Source organism: Struthio camelus, chromosome 15 (genome assembly GCF_040807025.1).
Source record: "Struthio camelus isolate bStrCam1 chromosome 15, bStrCam1.hap1, whole genome shotgun sequence".
In the NCBI taxonomy this organism is placed as follows: domain Eukaryota; kingdom Metazoa; phylum Chordata; class Aves; order Struthioniformes; family Struthionidae; genus Struthio; species Struthio camelus.
Window position 1 is genome coordinate 427,017 of NC_090956.1, and position 24,730 is coordinate 451,746.

Sequence of the window (24,730 nt, forward strand, 5' to 3'; positions counted from 1 at the left end):
ATACTACTACTACCATATAAACTGCATGCTGCTCTGTGATAATGAGCAGCAGGAATGTTCCCATGAGAGAATCTCTGAAAACTGGTAACAGTGCTTACAACCTACACGTGCTAGATGGGTTCAGCAGTACCACTGAATCCAGACGGGACAAATTAACTCTAGTTGCAAAAGATCTTTCCTCAAAAGAAACAGATGCATCAGTCCTTAGTATGTTCGTGGGTGCTTGAATGTAGCTTCATTTAGGCAACGCTGTACAGTTCTATTTGTGGAAATATGTTCTTGGCAAAGATTAACCTCGACAAGGTAACTATGATTGTTTTAGCTTTTGGCCTGTGTTTTACACAGTTCTGGTTCAAGCCATATACTGTAGTATATACCAGAATATATATGCACATTGGAAAAATAGTGCCTTACTATAATGTGTGCCTACCTAACTGCATGCTTTTTTAACAGTTGAAAATATTTCTTCCTATAGATGGATCTAATCATTTTATCAGAGAACGGCTTTGCCTCTTCCACAGAGATTTTAAACTTTGCTGACCAACTGAAAACAAAGAAAATGAAGAAAAAGGAAGCAGAGCAAGTGTTGAAACTTTTTGTGGAGGATAAGTGGCTCTCTGAGGTAACGACTGTATCTTACCAAGTGTTTGTATTTTAATAGGTCCAGATATTATTTTTTCATGGATGTGATGGCTGAAATTGGAGCTATTCTTTAATGAATGACAACAAGAGTGGTTTTGTGGGGCCTGTGCTTATTGTCATCCCAGGCAATAATTTTTGAAGAAAAGGTAGTTCATTTACAAGCAAAAACTCCTTGGGTGGATCTACACAGAACACGGCTTCAGTTTCTTGTGCCCGTGCTAGTGCAGGTATCTGCGTACAGACATACAGACATCCCTTGTACTTAACAGCAGAACATACTTAAAGCTTGGATCAAGAGAGAAGCTCTTCAAGGTGATCAGTGCTGTCAGCAACGTTTAGGATTTCCTGAAAAAAAGCAGTGAGGCCAAACATGTTGAAAATTCCTGTACCAGAAGTGCACCCGCCCCTGTGCACCTCTGGAGATCTTTACTTCATGAGCCAGTAACTGAGATTAGCTTACTTTACTGCAGCTGTTTGCAAGGATTAGTGAGACCTCAATTCCTTTTCTCCTGGATGCATCACATCATAGATCTCCAATATGCTGCCACGTTTCCTTATGTTGCAGCGCTTTAGCAGAGATTTTCAAAGATGCATCAAGCAGTAAATGCCTGCATTTTGTTGAAAGCCAGTAGAAATTTCTGTAACATGCAAATGAAGGGTCACCAAACTGTCTGCTTAAGGAGGCCACGCTTACTTATCTGTACCTTCAAGGACATCTCTAGTAAGGGTGTGAGATCATTCTTCTGCTCCTCTAAGCAAATGAGGTTCTGCCACTTCAAAAGTATTTTGGCTTTGCCTTTTATCAGTGTTGGCATGTTTGTTTCACAATGGCAGAAAAAAGTGGATGTCAAATGTTTGCTAAAGGGTGGTGAGCAAGGTTGAAAGGGGCAAAAGGAACTAAAATAAATTGCTCGTTTCACCAATGATTCTTTCCTTAGAGAAATGGGGAATATACTCTGCATACTCGCTGCATAATGGAGATGGAACAATACATTCTCAGCAACTACCAAGATGTGGCAAGGAAGTGTAACATCTGTCACAGCCTTGCCATCCAGGTAACTCAGTTTGGATTACCTTAGCAGACACCTGCTGATGGACTATCATGGTCATAGCTGAAGTGCGTGAGACGTTCTTCTGAGCATTAGTCAGGCACTAAAATTTCTGGTCTTGTAATCTGGTAAAGGTGCCCATGTATACTAAAATATCTACCCTGACAAAAGGGGAATTTTTTTTTTTAAATCTTCTGTCTTCGGGGGGAAAAAAAAACTGTGTAAACTTAGAGAAAGTGAATTAACCCAATGAGGAGTATTATCACCCTGCCTTGCTTTCCAAGCCCAGCAGGCTAGAAGTGAACGCTTATCTTTGCAAAGGCATAACAGTAAGAGTCAGCAAACTTGATCTTTGGACCTTGCAAATGGTAATCGTTCATGTGATAGACATCTTTGGTCCTGGGATTTTGGTTCAGAAATTGCTTGCATCTTGGACTTGAGAATGAGCGCGGGCGCGCGTGTGTGTGTGTGTGTATATGTAGTACACTAAAGGATTGTGCATTGATACGTGGTAAGTTGACAGTTTAGTCTTGTACAGTAGGTGGTTACAACCTGAACTGATTCTCAGAACTACTAAACTCTCTTGCTCCTTGACCCTGCATCTCTTCTTCCCAGCTAACATGCTTCCCTAATGTTGCATTTTTCCATCCCAATTGCTCTCCTTTGTTGCAGGCAAATAGCTCTGTGTTTTTGAGCTTTCAAGTTAAATTTTGCTCATCAAAGGAAATGGTATTTCATAGTTTCCAGGAAAAATGCCTCCTTTTAGCCTTTACTGGCTTTGGTTTCTGACTCTTCCAACTCTAACATGTGAAACATTCTTTGGGATAAAGCATTGCATGTCTGTAGCCATTTTTGACAACTTACTTTGCTATGTTGAACTGAATTACAGATTGGAAAGGTTTTTACTAACACATCTGATTTCAGAGCCAAGTATGTGAAACCTGTGGAATTGGAATGCATTTACCTTGTGTTGGAAAGTACTTCAAAGCTCAGACTGAACCACACTGTCCTCACTGTAATGATTTCTGGCCTCATGAGATTCCAGGTACGAGCAACCTATTTAAAAAAAATTTAGTGTAGTGATACTAAAGAATAGACTGTGATATTAAATGGCACTGCTTATATTTTTCATAATTGTGGCCGAGTATCCATTATTTCTGACTTTAATTGACAGCAAATCATCCTTGGGTAACACTGAGCACTGGAACTGCCAGAAGTATGTCTTGCGGTCACTAGTAGATGCTGCAAATAGTGCTTCTAATAGTATTTAAAAAAAAAAAAAACAAACTCCCACAGAAACCAACATACCTCCAAAACCCAAAAGCAAAAAAAACAAAAACAAAAACAAAAAACACTTTTGGAAATACTGAGTTCCTATGAATGGCTTAAACTCTTCAGAATTCATTTACCAGTGAAATTGGATGTTATGAACACGAGCATAAAAGAATGTAGAAAGCATGAGAAACTGGAGGTCATGCCATATCATCTTTTTTTTGTCATTCATTAACCTTGCTTTTTTGTTTTCTTGACAGAGGTGAGTCGGATAGATTCCCAGTTGTCCTCAAAAAGAGAAAGAGGAAAAGAGCTTCATTCTCAGCACTAGATGGTGTTAAGACTTGCTTTCAGTGAAATTCTTTTTCTGTTCTCTTCAAAATAGCCAGACTATAATTGTATTTGTTAATAACAGTGTAATTTTAAGAGTGTTTATTTTTTTCCAAAGTTCTTAAGAAGCTTGCAATAAAATTGTCATTGACCTTCTTGTTCTCCTAAACAGTTATGTCCGCACAGCTTTCCTGGAGGCTGTCTTGCACACACAACTCTCCATATTCTTAGGTTGAGACACTCTGTGTATGTTTGAGAATGAAAGATGTAAATGCTTTGGCTCAGTCCTGTAAGCTAATCTGTTCAGTGGAGCCTTTCTCGAGTATAGTGTTCCATATTTGTACAGTTTCACTTACACAACTGGAAATGAAACCTGTTACTAGTGCCACAGGGCATGTGTATATCTATCAACCTGAAAACAAACCTCCCCAAACCTATGCTGATTTTAGGTATTTACATTTTTACATGGTGTTAAAGTAGGGGAAAAATGTCCATTCACTAAAAAAGGCTGGTTGAATGTTTGATCTGGGGCAAGTTTGAACACTTTAAGCTGGCACTGTTGCTTGGTTTTTGCCCCAAGATAGTTCATCTGACATAAAACCAATCACAAGCAGCATGTTCAAAAACAGAGGGAATAATTTGATGGTCAGAACTAGTGGGAAGGAGTAGGGCAAGATGGTCAGTAGCAATGCCAGTTTATGCCAGCAAAGTATTGAAAAATCATAGTCCTATTCTTTAGTTTTTAGTACTAACACTTCTCTCTCTCCCATTTTCTGAAAGGCTGCTTTTTCCTTGTAAGAGTGGCTTGATAAAAAGACGATATTGCTAAGTGCCAGAGAGTTGAATGGCAGCATATCTCTCCTTGGTAGAAATGAAAGGCATTCCAGACTTTCTCAGGGAAAAGCAGAATGCCCTCACTTCACCTGATCAATAACCAAAGTATGATTCATTTAAATGTATTTAATTGAACTATGGATTAACTACAATTAATTGTAGCCCCAGTCCTTAATTAATCCTTTTTTTTTTTTTCCAGAGAATCAGAGATCGGCATCATGCTTCATGTTAGCACTTTTTTTTTTAATGTATTGAACTTGTGGACAGCACTCTCCCTCACTGTTTAAATAACTTCAATTTTTACTGATACTAAATCCCAACAGAAGGAAACACTAGCTATGTATGTTTTTTGTTCCAAACACTGTTTGCGCCACAGCGTCTTGGCAGTGCCTATATATAGAGCTGTTTTGGGTGTACAAACACATTCAAGACAATCAGCCAGCATATGCTCTTTACAAGGACTTTATATTAGAAACATTCACAAAAATAAAGTGGCTGTAGCAACTTCCTTCCATTTAGTTGTCCAGATTCTTTCACTATGCTGAAGCGGGAAATTTTTTCTCCAGCTCTGAACTGTGCATAGAGAACTTTCTCAGGTTTAAAAAGAATTCTCTTCTGCAGAGTGGCAAAAGCTGCTACTTTTTAATTGCTATTACAGTTCTAACAAACTTTATGCATGCTTCTGATCTATGACCACCAGAAACTTACAGAAAAGCTGATATCAAGAGATCGTACATAGTGCCAGTATTTAACTGGAATAAACAAAACCTGTCCAGGCATCAGAATACAAGACTGAGATGCAGCATTTCTAAAATTGGGAAACTTAATTAAGTCAGGATCCTCCACATCCACCTATTAAAAAAAAAAAAAAACAATAGAATGTCTTTACTCAAATATGATTTCATAAAGTAACATTACATATTTTAAAATTTCAGGCAACTATTTACCTGGCTAGTATTGTGAAGAAGATGGCTTTCATGTGGATATAGGTTTTCAGAATCTTGAGGTGAATATAGACGGATATATTTTCTTCCAAATACCTGTAGATATTACAATATAGACTTTCCATCTGTCATTAATCTACGTGTTATCAGAAAAAATGACTTAAGTTTGATTAACTAGCAGCCAGTCTAATATACCATGCTCTGGGCCATGGCTGGCATTTAACAGTAAAATACAGCAGATTACCTTGAGACTAACAAGAATTACCAAGAGACTAATAAGAAACATCACTATTTGCTATTAATACACAGACACTGCTGTAACACAAAATTCAAACAGATCAAACTATACTAGTCCAAGTACCTGCTCTATGGGCACAGATAAGACTTTGAAATACCAGGAAATGCCTTCAAATTACTTTAAATTCAAAGTTCAAGGCACCCAATTTATATGATTATTTGGGCTCTACATAGCTAGATAGTAATTGTCAGAAGGACTGAGAATAAGGAGGTAGATTCTTCAGTGCAGTCCAGATCAGCGGGCAGAGGTACTGGCAGTGATGCTAAGCTTGCATATACTTCTTTAGCTCTTACTTTGCTATCATTATTAAATTAGCTCTTTCATTGAGGTCCTTAATTGGGAGACTAGAATTAATAAGGCAAGTGGCTTGACTGACCTGAGCACTACACTGAACTGCAGGCAGGCAGGGCTTAGAATGAAATGGCAGAATAAATGAGTCCTCATGGAGTCCTGCACTGGTAACAGCAAAATGCCACAGAAGGCACAGAGCAAATATTCGTGCCGCTTGGGCAAGGATTCAGGATTTCTTCAAGGGCCAGGAGTGATCATATCTGTTTGGGACTGTCACACTAAACAAAGAATAAATCCATACTCTGACCTAACTACATCTAAAAATACGCTGGACTGATGTTATGCTACCAAACTATTCCTAACCAAGCTGCTCTATCTTAACAGCTCTTCCTGTATCATAGAACAAGGTTTTCTGAATCTTATCAATACCTGAGTTTTAATGCCAGAGCTTTACTGTTTTTTGCTTCAAGGACAGCACATAAACATATTCTAAAGGCCAGAAAAGTATGACCAGAAGTATCAGTGTATTCCAGCCCTGTCTGTTTTTCACTTTCTATTACTAACTTCTCAGTGACAGTTACTAGTTAAATGAAACACTGATCTGACTCACTATGGCTGTCCATGTGTTTTTGTAGGATACCATTCCTACCCCAAAGGCATTGTGGATATTACTTAACTGCCTAAACTAAAGAACCAAGTGCTATTTTTAGTTAGGAATGGAAGTAAATAGAACGCTGGTTATTGCTCAGGCAGCACATTTCCTGAATCCTTGATTTTTGTGCGTGTTACCTGGACAAAACTGAGCTATTATTGGCTCCTTCACTTGCCTCTCTGGGTTCACAGAATGGCCAAAGTTGGAAGGGACCTCTGGAGATCAACTAGTCCAATCACCCTGCTCAAGCAGGGTCACCTAGAGCAAGCTACCCAGGACCGTGTCCAGATGGCTTTTGAAGGAAGAAGACTCCACAACCTCTCTGGGCTACCTGTTCCAATGCTCTGTCACCTTCACAGGAAAGAAGTTTGTCCTCAGGTTCAGATGGAACTGCCTGGGTTTCAGTTTGTGCCCGTTGCCTCTCGTCCTATCGCTGGGCACCACGGAGAAGAGACTGGCCCCATCCTCTCGACACCCTCCCTTCAGATATTCGCATACACTGATGAGATTGCCTCTCAGTCTTCTCTTCTCCAGGCTACACAGGCCCAGCTCTCTCAGCCTTTCCTCATAGGAGAGATGCTCCAGTCCCCTCACCATCTTTGTAGCCCTCCGCTGGACTCTCTCCAGGAGCTTCATGTCTCTCTTGGACCGGGGAGCCCACAACTGGACACAGTACTCCAGGGGAGGCCTCCCCAGGGCTGACGAGAGGGGCAGGATCACCTCCCTCCACCTGCTGGCAATACTCTTCCTAACGCAGCCCAGGATACCATTGGCCCTCCTGGCCACCAGGGCACATTGCTGGCTCACGGTCAACTCGTTGTCCACCAGGACCCCCAGGTCCTTCTCTGCAGAGCTGCTTTCCAGCAAGTCAGCCCTCTATATTGGCCTTCCATCCCCCAAAATCTGAGCCAATTACATACTGTGTATAGTGGGATAATCCTCTTTCAGAATGCAATCACTTTGTCGGGGGGGGGGGGGGGGGGGAGGAGCACAGAAGGGAAATATGATAGGTTCTCAATTGCACAGCCCACTTTACCGGGCCCTGAATGAAGTCGTATTTCCACGTGAAAACACAGGTTATCACAGAAAGCAGGATTTTGTCCTCTGTTTGGGACACAGGAACTAAGGCCCATTGCCATAAACAAGTACAAGCAGAAAATACTGAACGTAATGATCCTGCTGAAAACAGAAACTGTAAGCTATGTTCATTAAAGAATCTGATGGGAGGGAGGAAAAAACTCCAGTCTCCTCCTAGTGAGCAGGAAACCTCGCTGCTTAAGGATGTATACAACTGTTGACTGCTTGGACCAAAAAATGTGTCTTTGGCCTTGCGTAGTGCTTATCTCAAAGGGCCACAATATTTTATTGTGCTATTCCGCTGTAAAACTCCTCAAGAAGCTTACTGACAGTATTTCATTTAGCAGCTAACTGGACTAATGATGTCACAGTGCAAATACTTCCTCATCTGATGCTCCACACATGCACAAACAGAAATTTTACTGGGTAACTTTGAGTACTGCATATACCTAAGTCTAGCCCACACCCTGCTATTCTCAAAAAAAGATTCCTTATTAGTACTCTGGGATGGGATTCCAGTTCTTCCCTACTCTGTTACAATTTCCTTGTATAACCTTGGAAAAGCCATTGTTTTCCAATCTCAATTCCTCATCTGTAGAACGAGAGTAAGAGATAATTTATCTTAATGAGCACTTGAGGTCTACATTATTACGTCAGGTGCAGTAGTTACAAATGCAACAGAATCACCAAATAATATTTACATATTCTCCATTCTTCATCAAGTTGTCTGCTAATCCAATATCTACATATTATAAGCATGTTTTCTAGCTCTAGCATTAATAGCACGCTTAAGCAAAGCAGAGCGCAGACCTGGGCTAAAAAGTTTTGCTGGGGATCCTGGTGAAGAGGTGAGATAGTGCCTTCTGGGCCAAACCAAGCATTAATGGTGATGTCATCCTCTTCCCCTTCCCCCAGGCAGCAGTAGTCAGGGATACTGATATCCTGCTTCAATTCTGGGATCTACCTCCATAAAGAAATAAACATATTAAAAGAAAGGTATGTGCTGATTTGCACAAGATACATAATTCATAGAACAAAATAGCTGGGCTTGACACAAAGAGAGCAAATGACCTACTGGTCCAGCAAAGGCTGTGGAGAAGCAGCTGGAGTGCTGGGAACCTGCAGGAAACATCTCCAAACTTTCTGTCCTAGCAAGCAAATCATGTTGGAGGGAGGGAGGGAGGGAGAGGTGGGAGAAAGACAGGAAAGGTGTTTCTTATTCTTCGGAGACTCTTTTCTCTAGTAGAATCCAGAGAAACCCAGGGAGCGAGGCCAACAAAAATGAGGTTTGCTGTTCATGGAAAAGGAGCAATTTATCTTTTTTATGCTAAGCCTGCTTCTCCATGAGATTCCTTTATACCTGTCCCACCAAGCTAATCTCCTCTAGTTACCTAGAATTATACATCAGATGGTGAACACATCACCACTGAAGACTGCTGTCCAAATCTCTTCCCTGAGTGACATATTCTTCGGGGAAATGATGCTTTCCAGGTGATATCCATATAAGTAAATGCTACACTGCACTGAAACAGTGCTAAAACTGAATGCCTTCGCTCCTGGAAGGATTTTGTTTCCACTCCTTTCAGTTAAGTGGAGTGAAATCATCCCTGTTCCTTCACCTTGTGGGAAAAACAAATACAGGAATACTGTGAATTCCCCCCATATGGCCCTCCACCTAGCAGAGGTGACATCCTCAGAGATGACTTGTGATGACTTGTGCTGCAAAGGGAACAAATGACTGCAGAAAGATAAAAACATTCACTCAGTTTTACCTGATCAAAAAGCTGGTGCTGGGCAAGGTATCCTACACTGTTCTGAAATTACAGCAGAAAAAAAATCATAGTGACATATACAGTAAGGCTTCTCAGTCATGTTTATGGAATTTATTTATAGGTAAGATCCATTTCCAATGTGCTATTTCAAAGTACCAGAATTGCCTCAACAGTTGACTATACTATAAAGGGCCTTCTGGAATAACAACTTACATCTATACTGAAATTGCAAGAGTGTAGATATAGCCTCACAATTAACAAGTTACCTAGCCTAAGTTACTGGAAGGAACCTAGCTATAATACTACGGAGTATGGCAGTTCTTATCACTCCTGTGACAAGGCTCTGCAGTATTATAACTAGACCCACTGCTGGCATGCGGACTATTTCACCTTCACTCCCTATAAATATCTTCATATTCTAGTCAACTTGCAATGACACACAGTTCTACCTGCCAGAAGACTAAGGAACAGAAAGGAGGACTTCTGATCCGCAGCTGTCAAAATAAAAGGACATTCAATAGCTAATCTATTCATTTTTTACCTGGTGGGATATGAATTTGGATCTAGATGCTAGATCTCACTGAGCAGCTTAATAACTCACAGGAACAGTACTGCTGGCTGAGGAGCTGAATTAAAATTCCTTACTCTAAATCGGACACCACCATCCAGGCTTTTGCTGCAGATAGTATCTATTCATCAAATTCCAGCTGCTGTACATTTGATTATATCTAAAGTCAAAGCCAGTTATTTTTGCAATAAGTATTTGTGGCTTTGGATCTTGAAAATATTTCAAATCTTCTAATTCGGAGATGTGTCTATAGTGCGTCCCCTCCATTAAGATCACCTCTAAGCACCTACGTTCTAATAAGCTCCAACTAGGCAGAAATTGTCTGCTCCAGCACCATGTTGCTGTATTGAGAGATGAAACAACACAAGAGCGACAGACCTCATTCACGATATACTGGTTGATGAAGTCACTGACAGTCATGAGCTTCTGAGACCATTCCTCATCTGTGTATCGGGAACCCAATTCTACAGGAACTGTTCGGCACCCCGCAACTTGACAAAAATAGTCCACACTGAAATACAGAAAGGTCCATTACCCTTTTATACCATTCTTCGAGTAGGAAATCCAACTTTCAGAATAACAAATGCTACCACCATGATTTCTTCCCTCCAAAAACCAACCAGCTAGAGAGACAAAGGGTAGCAGAAAAAGATGCCAGCAGCAAGGAAACAAGCAGTCAAGTCTGTATATATTTTATGCTGTGAAATGTTTTGGTTCTTTTTTTTAAATATGCATGGCCTATTTTAAAGCCTTGTTGAATATTTACCTTACTTAACTATCATTTCCTTATGAGCTAAGGAGATTTAAGCAGCTAGTTTCTCCTGACCAGTTATACAGCTTATCTTTTTGCTGCCTTTTACTAAGTTTGCTAAATAAAATACTGTATCTTTTTATCATGAATGCTAGATCAATTCTCTGTCAGTGCCAATAATATCCACTCTTGCTACAGTTGGAGGATTTTCTTCAAAGGCTGATATAGGTCTCTCCATTCACAATGATCTTAACTAATTTAAGTAGTTCATCTTTTTAAGTGTCTGAAGTTAGGCAGTGGGGTATCTTGCCTGAAAGGAGACTAAAAGACCTATGAAATAACAAACACGCTCAATTAATGTAGAATCTACCCTTGATTATGGAATATAAGTAATTCCTTAAACTAAGCTTTTCTGAGTTTTGTCCTCCCTTTTCAGAGGAGTAACAAGCTTTATGCTACAAAAATTTGATTCTCAATATTGGAACCATTGGCTGCACTGCTTATGATAAACAAGCTGCACAATGTTATTAGTTCTGAATGCAGGTGTCTGAAACTCAACACTCACTAGAGCCATTAAACAAACATAAATACTTGTACTTGTGAATGAAAAAGTCAATCATGATTATTCGTGCAGCTCGGAAATCCACTTCCCATTACACTATTTATCAACAAGTTTTGATATGTAAAAAATCACTGGCTTACGTCTGACTGAGACTAATCCACTTAAAACGTGAGCAAATTCACTGGAACAGTTAGCAATATATGCTCACTTCTTTTTTTCAGCTAAGCAAAATGGAGCATCAGGGATTTGCTGAAGTGTTCTCCTGCTTCAGCCCCTGAAAGGGCTGCATTCCAGTACGGTCTCTTCCAGTACCTGTTTTCACTAACACAACTGCATTACAATGCAATATTCTAAACTGATTTCATATGCTTGACTGCTATCATCTGTGGGGAAACATGTCAAAAGTAAAGAAAACATTGCATCACAAAGATGCTCCTAACAAAAAAAATCACTCCTGATAGCACTGGTCTGCTGTGAAGTTCTCTATTACTACTACACTGATGCCTGACCCACAAAACAACCCTTGTCCTTAGCTGGACAAGGAGCGAGGCACTAGTTTCTCACCTCCACTTCTTCATACATGGCCAGTGGTCGATAATCCCTTCTAAGACAACTGGCTTTTGTGGAATTAAATAGTTGTCTCTGAAATGCTCCAGCGAAGGGCAGTGAAGATGTGGGAGCGCGTCTTCTGGCTGTATAGCAGGAGCTGGAGGAGGATCAACCCGGACCTTCTGCAGGAGAAACATCCTCGGGAAACAACTGCTGCTGAAGTTCTCCGCTGTCTCCTCAGCCTGGCCCACGACACCCCGCACAGGGACGCAGCGCTGCCTGTGTTGAGCCGGCGCAGGGACCCGAGGGGACCCTGGGACCCCCGGGGGGGAAACAACGGGGACCCTGAGGGGGCTCGACCGGCTCCCTGCACCCCCCAAGAGGGAAGGGGGATCTTGGGGGGGCCTGGCTGGCTCCCCACACCCCCCAAGAGGGAAGGGGGATCTTGGGGGGGCCCGGCTGGCTCCCCACACTCCCCAAGAGGGACGGGGGCCCGGCTGGCTCTCTGCACCCCTGGGGGGGATGGGGGCCACGGGGGGGCCCCGGCTGGCTCCCTGCACCCCCGGGGGGGGGGAACAGGGGGCCCCGGGGGGGGGGCTGGCTCCCTGCACCCCCGGGGGGGGGCCCGGCTGGCTCCCTGCTCCCCCGGGGGGGGGGGAACGGGGGGCCCCGGGGGGGGGGGCCCGGCTGGCTCCCTGCACCCCCGGGGGGGGGGAACGGGGGGCTCCGGGGGGGGGGCCCGGCTGGCTCCCTGCTCCCCCGGGGGGGGGGAACGGGGGGCCCCGGGGGGGGGCCCGGCTGGCTCCCTGCACCCCCGGGGGGGGGAACGGGGGGCCCCGGGGGGGGGGCCCGGCTGGCTCCCTGCACCCCCGGGGGGGGGGGGGAACGGGGGGCTCCGGGGGGGGGCCCGGCTGGCTCCCTGCTCCCCCGGGGGGGGGAACGGGGGGCCCCGGGGGGGGGCCCGGCTGGCTCCCTGCACCCCCGGGGGGGGGAACGGGGGGCCCCGGGGGGGGGGGCCCAGCTGGCTCCCTGCACCCCCGGGGGGGGGGAACGGGGGGCCCCGGGGGGGGGGGCCCGGCTGGCTCCCTGCACCCCCGGGGGGGGGGGAACGGGGGGCCCCGGGGGGGGGCCCGGCTGGCTCCCTGCACCCCCGGGGGGGGGCCCGGCTGGCTCCCTGCACCCCCGGGGGGGGGGAACGGGGGGCCCCGGGGGGGGGGCCCGGCTGGCTCCCTGCACCCCCGGGGGGGGGGAACGGGGGGCCCCGGGGGGGGGGGCCCGGCTGGCTCCCTGCACCCCCGGGGGGGGGGCCCGGCTGGCTCCCTGCACCCCCGGGGGGGGGCCCGGCTGGCTCCCTGCGCCCCCGGGGGGGGGGAACGGGGGGCCCCGGGGGGGGGCCCGGCTGGCTCCCTGCACCCCCGGGGGGGGGCCCGGCTGGCTCCCTGCTCCCCCGGGGGGGGGGAACGGGGGGCCCCGGGGGGGGGCCCGGCTGGCTCCCTGCACCCCCGGGGGGGGGGAACGGGGGGCCCCGGGGGGGGGCCCGGCTGGCTCCCTGCGCCCCCGGGGGGGGGGAACGGGGGGCCCCGGGGGGGGGCCCGGCTGGCTCCCTGCGCCCCCGGGGGGGGGGAACGGGGGGCTCCGGGGGGGGGCCCGGCTGGCTCCCTGCGCCCCCGGGGGGGGGGAACGGGGGGCCCCGGGGGGGGGCCCGGCTGGCTCCCTGCGCCCCCCAAGGGGGACGGGGCCCGGGGTCCGCGAGGGCGGCGGTACCTGGGCGGCGGGGGCGGGACGGGGCGGCCCGCGCGGCAGGTGCGCCTGCAGGACGCGGACGAGCCGGGCCAGGACGTTGTCGAGGACGGCGGCGCCCATGAGCAGCCCCAGGTCGCAGAGGCGCAGGGCCGGCGCCAGCGGCCCGCCGCCCGCCGCCCGCGCCAGCGCGCCGAAGAGGCAGCCGAAGGCGTAGACCTGCCGCCAGGCCTTGCCGACGTCCCGCCAGGGCCCCGCGTTCAGCTTCTCCCACGAGTAGTCGCGCAGGACGTCGCCGAGGCGCCGCAGCGCCGCCGCCGCCGGCCCGCGCGGGGGGCCGCCCGCCCCGTAGAGCAGGGCGCGGGCCCGGCGCAGCAGCGGCGGCACGCACTCCTCCACCTCGCCGCTCAGCGCCAGCGACAGCGCCTCCTCGGCGCCGGGCAGCAGCGCCCGCACCTCGGCCCACAGCGCGCCGCGCTCGCGCTCGCGCTCGCGCTCCTCCTGCTCCGCCGCCGCCACCGCCGCCGCCGCGCCGCCGGGCCCCGACATGGCAGCGGCGGCCCGGCCTGCGCCCGGCTCCGCGGGGGGCGGTGGAGCGCGCCTGCGCGGGGGGCGGGATGGGCGGGGCCTGGGGGCGCCGCGCGGGGCCGTGAGGCGGGAAGCGTGAGGCGCGGCTCGAGCCGGCGCGTGGCGGCGAGCGGGTCTCTGCGCGGCCGCCCGCCCGCCCTCTCGCGCGCTGGGGCTCGGCCCTCGCCAGGGCAGCTCGGCGGACGAGGGTGTCTGAGGTGTCGGTGCCCGACGTGGGGGAGAGGAGCCCAGCCCGGGGCGCGAAGGTGACAGCTTCGCTTCTCGCGCTGGTGGAGGGCGGGCGGGGCGAGCAGCCGCCCCGGCGCTGGTTCGAAGCGGTGTCGTGGCTGGCAAGGTGCGAGGAGGAGGAGCTGCCTTCCACAGCCGCAGCTTTCTCACAGGAGTTGAGGTTGAGGCACATGAACCCCTGCACAACTGAGGGGGGCGCGGGGGGGGGCTCCTGCCCTGAGGGGGAGCCCGGCAGCAGCGGGTCATAGCACCTAGGGACACAACTTACGTAGCTGCGTAATTTAGAATTGATTTAAGTTAAAAAGCACCCATTTTAGCCTGCATCAGTCTCATGATTTGGCTCCTGACAGTTCTGCAAATGCTTGTTCGAATATAAAGAAGGGGCCGTATGGGGTTTCACAGGGTAAAGAAAGCAGAGCTTTTTGGTAGTGTTGCTGATTTTTTCCTGGGTTAAAGGATCAGTGAAACTAAAGCTCAGGTCTCCATGAGCAGTGCAGTATTCACCGACCCTCAATCTGGATAAATGTCATTTGAGCCTTTTACCTGCAAGTGTACTGGAATTTGTTAATTGTATGACTGGAACAGCTATTGCCTTTAAAGGGGAATGTATAAATCGAATGCAGTTCTCTTTCTGCTATAGTTTCCCTTGTTACCTGTACACTGATGGTGTGAGGAAGGATAGCTGTTTTCATTTTGGAAACCTTTCTGTTCCAAAATTAGGACTGACACTGACATGTAGATGACTACTGGAAGACCTGGAGACGTTCTGATCAATGTTGATCTCAAGTATTAGAAAGAAAGCCCATCTGGGACCTTGTATGCAGATCTGATTAACATGAGAGGAACTTAGGAACATGGGTGATGAACACCACTGCGAGGCAATGTCTTTTCGGTGGTTTATGTTGCATGCTTTTGCTCTCTCCTTGAAGACAATGTATTTCTTGTATTGAATATGCACCCCATTCTCCTAACAAACATTTAAGTAATTGCATGCCATCTTTCAGCCCCAGCTTGATTTGATAATGTGCCCTGAATGTTATCAGTGCTTAAGTAAAATAATATTTTCTTCGTGGTCAGTATTAAAATTCAGCAACTCTGAAGAAATGTGTTAATATCACAAATCCAAATATAAAGGCAAATAATAAGAAATAAGGAATTTGTAGCTCATGACATATCCTAAAGATACCTTTTGCGTGGTATTCAAATCTTTGGGCTTGATGCAAAGTGTTAATTTTACAGAAAAAGTTAAAATCATAAACCTCAATATTGAGAGAACAATCATTCTCCTTGTTTCGAAGCTTAGTCACAAGTGCTTTCATAAAAGAATTAGATGATTTGAGTCCTTATGTCACTGCTTTCTGTGAATCTCTTCCACCCCGTTCTCCTGCTGTCTTATTTGAATGACTTCCTGCTCTTCTGTTTGTCATTCTTTAGACTTGCTGCATCAGCTTATCCTGCTGGTCCACTGTTTACCTATTCACTGTCTTCTGACTGCCTTGCTCTTGGCACCTGAAATTTGTTCTAGAGCTATGGTTTTATGATTTACCACATTTATCTAGAATGTGCTCCTTCTTGATCACTAAATGTTAATATATGCTACTATATGAGAAAGTATTTAACTGGCAAGGAATGCTTCTAGTTAGACTGTATGTTCAATATTTGATATTTACAATGTCAGAAAATGTTGCTAGTCTTGTGTTTATGGACAGTCCAGTTTGCGTTGCCATTTATATGAAATTTTACTCCTCTTTAAGTTGGTTAACATGACTCTCGCTAAATCATGGTTTCTCTAGTTTAAATATTAGACATCTTTTCATGAACTACATTTTGAAGATTTGGATTTTCTCTCTGGTATTTCATGTAACACCTTGTTCTGAACATGAACTCTCTAGAGGAATGGTGGGGCATTAAAACCTTGATGATCTGAATCAGTTTTGCAGTAGATGAAGAAACAGTTGGGAGCAGATTTTAGTTTTTGCTTAAGCATTTATACGATAGTACTGGGAGAGTTTCAATGTCTCTCTTTCAGCGTACGCTGGAAGGTAATTGCTTTTTTAGTCAGTCGTCATATTTTGGCACAATGGTTTGAATGCTGATATAGCATCAACAGTCTTGAAATCGCTGAAGTGTGTATTTATTAAGAAAATAAAGATAGGTTTTTAGGTGTGTATTAAGTCTTACTGTAGTGCATTTGACCTTTAGTCTTCAAATAATACCAACTAACAGCTTGTAATGTCATACTGTGTTTTAATAATTTGATTGAAAATGTCTTTATTGGAAGCAAATGGATTTGGAAAAGCTGAATTGGGAAGTTTTGCTATCTGATGATTAATGCAGAGGTTTGTTGTGAGCTGTCTGACTGAGGAGGTGGGTGACCGGTGCTAGTCATTTCCATTCTGAGTCAACAAAGTGAATTTACTCCACATTGCCACTGAACAAAGGTTTCCATCTGTGTAACTTGCAGAAATTGATGTGGAAGAGCGTTGCAATTTCTTGCAGATGATGCCACCGTCTCTGGAACCTGTACTGTTTTCATTAGGAGCCAAATTTGCAAAGATTGTGGAAGCCAAACTGCCTAGCCCTGAAGAAAAAGTCCTTATAAAACAGGAATGAGAAGCTGGTACCAAGAATCTTTTCCTAATGCTGCTTGTGGCATAGTCTGCAGAGCATTTTATGCATGTTATGTTCTGCATATTTTGTAAACGTGCACCAGGCAGTTCACTTTCTCCTGGCACTGACAATCCAAAAGAAATTATATATTGAAAAAAAAAAAAAGGTACAACGTTAAGAGAGAAAATAAGGTCTGATAAACGATCTATATTTCTGTCTTCTTTTTATGGTCCTAGATTTCAGGATCTACAGTTACTTGATGTTACTTTGACTGCCGCTGGTAGAAAAGTGATCAGTTGCACCACATACTGAAAAATGCTCTATGTCTTACCCTATCTTTGTCTTCACTAGAAAGCAGGTATTTGGCCTGCTCAGAATTTAATTATTTATTTGTAATAACATTCTCTTTTATAACACTCTTCCCTCATTTACTTATTTGAATTAACCAACAGAGTCCTGCCATTGCTTTTGGTTTTATTAAAATGACATCAAGACACGTGCCCAGTAATTCATCACTTGAGTCCTAAGTGGGGCATTTCTACTAGAAGGATCAGTTTTTAAAATGACAGCATCTGTTTGCTTGTACACAATTATTTATGATTCTTCCCCAGGCGAGTATAGCAGGAGTCTGGTGAGTAATAACCAGCTGTTTGAATTAGCAAGCAGGGAAAGCAGTTATTTCATCTGTGAAGGAGTGTGGGAGCCAAGGCCAGAAGTAATAAAAAACTAAACAGATGCCCCAAATATATAAACCCTACAAGGGACTTGTAAATTACTTGAACTGTTCATTGGCAAAATAATATCAGATGGGTTTATTTTATCTGGAATTTGTATTAAAGAGGAAACCCTCACTACAGCCACATCACATACAACAGTGCAGAGGAGTTTCCAGGCAGTGTCCTGGGTCGAATTCTAGCACTTCTGCAGTACCCAGCCAATGTGAGCAAAAACATTCGAAGCAACACAGATTGCTATTGTGGCCTTGGTTGGTTGCTATTGTGGCCTTGGTTGGTTGCCTCTCCAATAGAGAGCAAATACTGCTAGAGTGGGCAAACAGGGATCAGCTTGACTAACGACACTTCTTGAAGAGGCCAAGTGTGGGGAAATGGTGCTGTTGGACCATCTTGTCTCAAAGCCCGCATGCTTTGTGACCCAAGTCCTTTTGCTGCTTTTATGAGGTGTATTCTCATACTCAGACAGCCGCTGTAGGAGCATAACAGCAGTGCTAAAGATTTTTTTTCTCTGCAGGATTTCAGGTGGCCGCTCAGCTCCTCAGAAACTCCACGTCCTTTTTGGCAGCTTTGCATTCTGGGATTACCGGAAGTGATCTGTCTCTTTATTACCTGTGCTTTGGGAGAGAGTCATTGGAAAATGCTTTCTGGGAAACTTCTTGCCTTATTCTGGCAGTTCATGAGGCCGGTCCTGAAGTGATTGTTGCAGCTTGATGGGGAAATCCCATCCTGAGAATTAGAGAGTCCTTCCACTGTGATTTTCAGTGGTAGTTGTTTCCTAAGCAGCAATTTATATTGTGCTCATCAGAGTAATTGCAGTTCCTCTTAAATGAAAACAAATTTATGACAATAGAAGAAAAAGTTACATTCTTGGTATATGTCCTTCCTATTTCATAAATAAGATAAACCAGTATAAAACTGTGGAAGTTAGGCTGAACAATAGGACTCCTTTTCAGCTACCTCATTCACTAGCTGGGAGAGGTGTGTTGGACAATTTGTTGTTCCTCTCTTCCTGGGCTGCTTGGCTCTTGGAAACTTTCAGGAGCCTACTTACTTTCTCCTCCTCTGCTCCTTTTGCTCTCTCTTATCTGTCTTCAGATTTGGCTTTGTGGCTCATCCTGCCATCCTACCAGTGTAGGTACTTTCCTCCTTCTTGGGGTCTGAGTTCACAGTCCTAGCGCATTCCTTACTCACTGCATTTCTTCTAAACTAAATGTCTAATTCAGAACAATTTGAAGGCTGTCATAGTGTTTTATAAATCCTATTATCTTAAGAAATATTAATTTCATATATATCTTATTAAGCCTAATGAGATTTATGCCACTAGGCTGGCATAACTTGTGTCTCTGTGGTCGGTAAAGATGGGACCCTGAAACACATTAGCCTCTAGGTGATGTTATTTTGCCAGTGTGTACAAAGGCATTGTGTAGCAGTAAGAATAGTGAGGCTATTGAAGAAAAGAGAGTCTTTTGTCATGACAGGTGAGCAGTCGATAGATCCAGAACTGCATGGTGTATTTGCAACTAGAAAACATAAAAGTACAAAAACAACCTGCAAGATGGAGCATATCCAGTTCAGGATGTGGAGAGAGAGGTGGAGCTTGTAGAGATCCAAGATTTGTAACCACGTGTTTAACAACTAGTATTTTTGTGATGACTAATATTTGCAGTTGTGCATTCAAATTAAGAGCTGTCAGGCTACTGATATAAATTAACTTTTCCACTTCTCAAATCGTCATAGAATTCATTTCCTTCACGTATTAGTATAGGCAGTTGCATTAAAGATCAGTGTTGCCACCTTCCACTGGAAGTGTCAAGTTCTGACTGCTGCAGCAGGAGTGGGACAGGACAGTTGAATAACATTTTCTGATAAATCATACCTTGTTACGGGCTCTTGGGGTTCCATCTCTTGTCAGCTCTGCCCTCTTTACTAGGCTTGTACGCCATTTCATAGAACAATGAACAAGTTAAATGCCTGGCTTTTTAATTATTTGTTTCCTAAACTCTTTAACTGGCATTTCTGAGATTGTTTTAGGACATGTGTATGCTTGCACAGTAAACCCCACAAGATTTAAATTTAGTATTATATCTAATCTTATATAAGAATTTCAACTAAAATATCTTAACAGGTTATTACCAGGCTTACGATTTTTGTTCTAATAGAAGCAAAATATATAACAGATATGAGAAATTTATTCCCAGGAAAAAACAGCTCTTTCTCTGTGCAAAGCCTTAAAACATGATAGTCTTTACTTCTAAACTATTTAAATTATATATGCACTTAGCTATATCTATTAGTTGTGTATCAGCCATGTTATGTTTTAGCATGTTAATTACCATTACATTAGTATTACATTACAGTATTGGTAATTATTGTGTTGCTACAGATTATTTTTCACTTTTCTTGGAAAATACAACTTGTCTCCACTAACATTTTGTAAGGACACATATAATGCTATAACACTTATTTAGTTTACAGACGTTTTAAAACTAACGCACATGTACTACAAGGTTAATTGCTGTGATTACTTAATTAGCAAGGATGGAATTAACTTTTAGCAAATCCCGTGACTGGAGGTCATAGATTAAAATAAACACCATATATGCATTTTATGTTCATGCCTCAGGCCTAGATTTTCTGTTACAGAAGCTGACAGATTTTTGGTTAGCACTTTAAGTTGATTCTAGTTGATTCGCCCATTTGAAAAAAAAAAAACTTACTATAAATAAGCTTCTTCATAGAGTTAACAGCCTATGAATATTGTTTGGCATCCTTGTTCTTTGAATCAGTATTTCCAGTGGTTGATCCAACCAGGACTGGCATCTGAGGATTGATTCTGACATGGGATAGAAGGTAGTTTAGTTTGATGTCAGTGTTTTGATGGTCTCCCTGAAGGACTGATATCCAGTGGCAGCCACAGACATATAAGCCACCTTGCTGCTGAGTGCACCTGAAGCTCTGCCTGTCAGGGTTACTTGTTCCATGCTGGTAGTGACCAATTTTGACTGTTTTGGTGGTTCTATGAAATGATGCAACTCAGTTTCCCTCCAGGAGTCTGCATCAGGAAGATGCCGTCATGACTGGCCTGGGTGGTGTATACCCTTATTGGCTGTCTTGGCAGAGAAGTACCTGTCAGCCGTAGCCTGTACGCCTGGGGGCAGAGATGAAGTACAGGAAAAGCTGGCACTGCTGCAGCAGCCCTGCCATGTGTGTTTTAGGTTAAATTGGTTGTTTCTGTATCCAGGACTGCTGGTCCAATGCCTTCCATGAACATGATATTCATTTAAGAAACCCAAAACATGAAAATGAGAGACTAGACAGTGTAAGGTGCCCTCTGGTCCTTAGGTGGGAGTGTGAAGTGGTAATTGTTACAAAAGTGTTTGTTTTCATGGCTGACCCTGACTGTTCATTAAAGAGGGTGAATGGTTGTCTCTCCCTCTGGAGGAACAAAAGAATGAGCGCATAAGACTTTAAAGATTCTGAATGTCTTTGCTGGCTGCCTCTTCCTGCTCCTGTGGACAGGAGATGAATGTTATTGATCAATAATAATATGTACAGAATTAATTGTTTCACAAGAGTGATTTTCTTCAGATAAGCAAGTTCCTCCTGCTTGAGAGTGACAGAGCCATGCATTTCGATTGTATCTTGCAGTCAAGCGTAATTGTAAAGTGAAAGTGTAATGACGGGTATGTCTTTATCAACCTGTTCCCTACATTGTGTTTTTATCACTGCCATCTGCTCTGCCGAGAGCAGCAGCTGCCAGGTCTCACAAACAGCGCTGTCATGTACTTTAATGTAGAACAACATATTGTTATAATTTCTCTGATACTCCTAGATGGAATAACTTTAACTGAGGTAAGGTAGCGTTACGCTTGGCACTTTGGAATACATTTCATTGCAGTGTGTGTAGCACATGTGATGTTCTTTCTGGAGCAGGCTATAACAGCACACCCAGTTCCACTTTCAGGAATCACTGGAAAACACTTCTTTTTCCAAAAATGTTACGTAACGCCCATCTGGGACATATGTGTCTCTGCTGAGATGTAACTGAGATGCCTTCAGTGTTTAGCATTGGTAACATATGTAGCCTTAGTTAACTTTGGATGTAAATTATATAAATTAAATTATCATTAATATTTATTATCTATTTTTTTGTTTACATTAATTTGAATCTCCTTTGATTTATTCATATTTGCAAACATGTGCAGACAGCTCTTTCAACACTGCAAGAAACAAATAATTTTTACAATAATTGGTGCATCAAATATCTGTTGCACCTGCATTTGCAGTGCTTTGTTGAGTATTTTTGTCAGTGAACTTTTTAGTATCCAGACAGTCTGAGATTTATAGTGGTGTATTGGTTTCCATGGCTTATGGCACTGGGTACGTTTTCCGCTGTCTCAGTTGGACCTTAGGTGGGGGCATTTAATTTCAGACTAGACTAGATTCCACTAGGCATCCAATTTAAACCAGTCTAGGGCTCTCTCTTGAGTCAATGGAGAGAGAGAGGCCTTCTGAGAGTGATTCATCCCAGCCTGAGATGGATATTGAAGGTAGGCAAACATGTAGAATAAATTGTTTTCTGGGTTGTCCATTTCTCTCCTTGGGCTGCAGAAGGAGACTAAAAGGCTAGCTTAGATTCCCTCTTTCTTGCCTTTTAGGCACATAAAGGTAGGTGAGGTGAATCATGTACTGAATATATGTCAGGACTTCCTCTTGTTTTCAGAGTGCCTGCCAAAATCTTGCTTGTGCACCAAGTTTAGGAAATATGCTTGGTGTAATCCAATTCCACAGAGATATCTCTCCTTGTAAGCAATGAGATACATCCTCTTTTTGCATACTATTCCTTTGAAGGCGTACTTAATGCAGTTTTTACTATGAAGGTAGTCCCAATGACTCCTCAAGCAAGTAGCTAGCTAATCTCTTCTTTCCACATTAGTCCCTATTCTTTGAGCTTCATAGAGCTTTTACTTCCTAGTACTCTGGTGTAGCATTTGGGAGTCTCAGTCCTGTTCACAGTGCTGGAGCACATCTTATCTGCAATGGACTTCAGTCTGGAAAGAATGACTTTGTTTGTGTGGCAAATTCCAGTTGTGCTGCCAAGAGTTCTCTGTTTTTCTGTAATCTCTTCCTGTGTGTTTTAACCTGGTTCCAAACTATGATCTGTTTCTTGCAGGTGATTCATTCTCCCAAAACGAGATGATTAGGTCTTCAACATTACCACTGTCACAAACCTTTGAGTGCGTTTACACCTTTTTTTGTACTATGTGTTTATGAACATCTCTGAGTTTCATTTTTACATGGAGTGCCGTATTCCACAAATTTCTGTGATACCTTTCCAGTTAGCCTCTACCTAAGTTTATGGAAAACTTTTTAAATCGTTGAGTGCTTTAGGGCCAACTGGTGCCAGAAATATAGCTACTTCCTCCTTTCTTTTTAATCATATATGCTGCTAATAGGTGCAACATAAAGTTCCGTTTAAATCTTCTCCAGTTGTGCTTCACGCTTTTGAAAGCTCCAAAGCTACATTTTTGCATCTGTAGTTCTATTTATACGTGGTTGCGCTTCCATAGCCAGTGAGAAGACAGCACTGTGATGAGGTCTGCTCTTTTGTGTGTCTTATCTTGGCCTTATGTACTATGCTCCTCTCCTGTACAGCACCCCAGACGTGATTAGTCCTGGGTGCAACTCCCTCATTACCTACTGTGTGAAGCCCAACCATGTAAAAGAGGATCCTCATGAAGTGTAATAAGTAAAAGTGAGCAGCAGTGTAACAGTGATGGTCATGGTGCACAGTTCACAGCCTTCTCTTTCAGAAGCACTTTACCATTTGACAGAAATGTCTACATTCATTGACCCAATGGTGATAGAATCAGGAGTTCAGCATGTTTTCTCCAAGTCTTGGATGGTGGACTAATAACTCATGTTTGTGGACTGTTGAGCGCCGATGGAGAACAGTGTGCCGCTGTCCTGGAGTCTGTTGAGGGTGTGGGTTACACATGTGTCAGTATGCAGTGAACCCAAGTGCATCAGAAGGAGCACTGTGACAACACTGGTAATTTATCTGACTACCCCAGTTATGTTTGGTGGGATGAATGCTTTTATAAGGCATGCAGATCTGCACGTGTCACAAAATAATCCAGAGCACTGGAATAGAGGAGCTGTGCTCTAATCCGTTATTGCAGTTTAAACTTGTGATAATGTGGCAATATCAGCATCTTTTCATTAAATTTCACTTCAGTTTTTAAGTGAAGCTAAACACAATGCAGAAATTTTACACAGAAGTAGAATCACACAGAACTGTTGCCTGGGTCACTCACTCAATACCCACAGGATTCTGCCTCATGACATTATTTTACTCTTTCAGTGATAAAATGTACTGGAGCAAAATTTACAGGGAGAAGCATGGGAATCATGCATTTTCCTTGGGAGAAGTAGAGATGACAGGGGACCTGGACAAGAATTGATGATATATTTTTTTTGTAGCTTCTTTGTAGATGTATTTATGAGATAATTACAGGACTTCAGAAGGGGACCCACTGTCCCTCCTAGGATTTAATCTGCATAATTGCAGCTTTTATGATTTTCTTTAATTGTTTATATTATAAAATAATATTTTCCTTAAAAAAATAGGAAACCAAAATAATGTCCAAAATTGCTCTAGATTCTGGGATAATTTGTTTATTATGAAAAATCTCTGCACTTTGTCATTTCCAAATGGTTTTGGCAAGTGAGAGGTTAGATGTATTCATTTGGATATTTCAGTTTGTTTTTTTCAAAAAAACCTGTTCTACAAAATGATAGGGTTAAAGCTTAAAACTTGTTCCACAAAATAATAGGGTTAAAGCTTAAAACCTGTTATTAACATGAGTAAACCTGAAAGAAAGCAAAAATCAAAAGTTGTGGTTACAAAGAAGGGCGAAAAACCACTAAAACAGTGCTTACTGTATTTTCCACCTTTATTTAGGGAGGATTTTTATGTATGAGAGAATTAAGCAAAAAAGTGAAGAACCTTTATGTGCTAGTAAAATTAAACACCATCAGGGTCTTTATTTGTGGCAAAAGTCCAAGGAAAACTTTCATCTGTGCTTGCAGGTAGGGTCTGGCCAATTTAGGTAGCAAACAGATACCTACCCAGAGATTGCAACGTATATTAAAAGCGATAACTAACAAACAGCTGCTGTGTAGCTTGGTCTTAGTACAGTCTCGTCGCTGACATCAGTGGCAGGTCTCTGGGCATAC

At 44.2% G+C, this 24,730-nt stretch overlaps 2 protein-coding genes across 5 annotated transcripts; one reads left to right on the forward strand and one right to left on the reverse strand.

Annotated features, from left to right (window-relative positions):
• The first annotated feature begins 388 nt into the window (after positions 1-388).
• Positions 389-4,499, forward strand: LOC138061080 (non-structural maintenance of chromosomes element 1 homolog). 3 transcript variants are annotated; one of them, XM_068908573.1, is made up of 4 exons: positions 389-622; positions 1,581-1,697; positions 2,616-2,736; positions 4,325-4,499. In XM_068908573.1, exons 1-4 carry the CDS (start codon positions 476-478, stop codon positions 4,357-4,359), a joined length of 420 nt encoding a protein of 139 aa, XP_068764674.1. In that variant the 5' UTR covers positions 389-475; the 3' UTR covers positions 4,360-4,499. The 3 variants fall into 3 exon arrangements, with proteins under 3 accessions (XP_068764674.1, XP_068764675.1, XP_068764673.1); XM_068908574.1 differs by lacking the exon at positions 4,325-4,499 and adding an exon at positions 4,072-4,226 and having other exon boundaries at positions 390-622; XM_068908572.1 differs by lacking the exon at positions 4,325-4,499 and adding an exon at positions 3,224-3,445 and having other exon boundaries at positions 392-622.
• Positions 4,500-4,573: 74 nt separating this feature from the next.
• LOC138061079 (bifunctional peptidase and arginyl-hydroxylase JMJD5-like) lies at positions 4,574-13,884 on the reverse strand. Of its 2 annotated transcripts, XM_068908569.1 has the most exons (7): positions 13,356-13,884; positions 11,607-11,773; positions 10,108-10,240; positions 9,162-9,203; positions 8,200-8,349; positions 5,075-5,167; positions 4,574-4,979 (listed from the first exon to the last, which is right to left on the reverse strand). In XM_068908569.1, exons 1-7 carry the CDS (start codon positions 13,878-13,880, stop codon positions 4,815-4,817), a joined length of 1,275 nt encoding a protein of 424 aa, XP_068764670.1. In that variant the 5' UTR covers positions 13,881-13,884; the 3' UTR covers positions 4,574-4,814. The 2 variants fall into 2 exon arrangements, with proteins under 2 accessions (XP_068764670.1, XP_068764671.1); XM_068908570.1 differs by lacking the exon at positions 8,200-8,349.
• Between the last annotated feature and the right edge of the window lie 10,846 nt (positions 13,885-24,730).

What these genes read in the sequence shown, in the direction of transcription:
- LOC138061080 (XM_068908572.1), top strand. Translation starts at nt 476, where the DNA reads ATGGATCTAATCATTTTATCAGAGAACGGCTTTGCCTCTTCCACAGAG. An exon ending in AGGATAAGTGGCTCTCTGAG is followed by an intron (nt 623 to 1,580) that starts GTAACGACTGTA and finishes TTCTTTCCTTAG; the next exon opens with AGAAATGGGGAATATACTCT. An exon ending in CTGGCCTCATGAGATTCCAG is followed by an intron (nt 2,737 to 3,223) that starts GTACGAGCAACC and finishes TTTTCTTGACAG; the next exon opens with AGGTGAGTCGGATAGATTCC.
- LOC138061079 (XM_068908569.1), bottom strand. Translation starts at nt 13,880, where the DNA reads ATGTCGGGGCCCGGCGGCGCGGCGGCGGCGGTGGCGGCGGCGGAGCAG. An exon ending in GTCCCGCCCCCGCCGCCCAG is followed by an intron (nt 11,774 to 13,355) that starts GTACCGCCGCCC and finishes TTTCTCCTGCAG; the next exon opens with AAGGTCCGGGTTGATCCTCC. An exon ending in CCATGTATGAAGAAGTGGAG is followed by an intron (nt 10,241 to 11,606) that starts GTGAGAAACTAG and finishes TCTGTATTTCAG; the next exon opens with TGTGGACTATTTTTGTCAAG.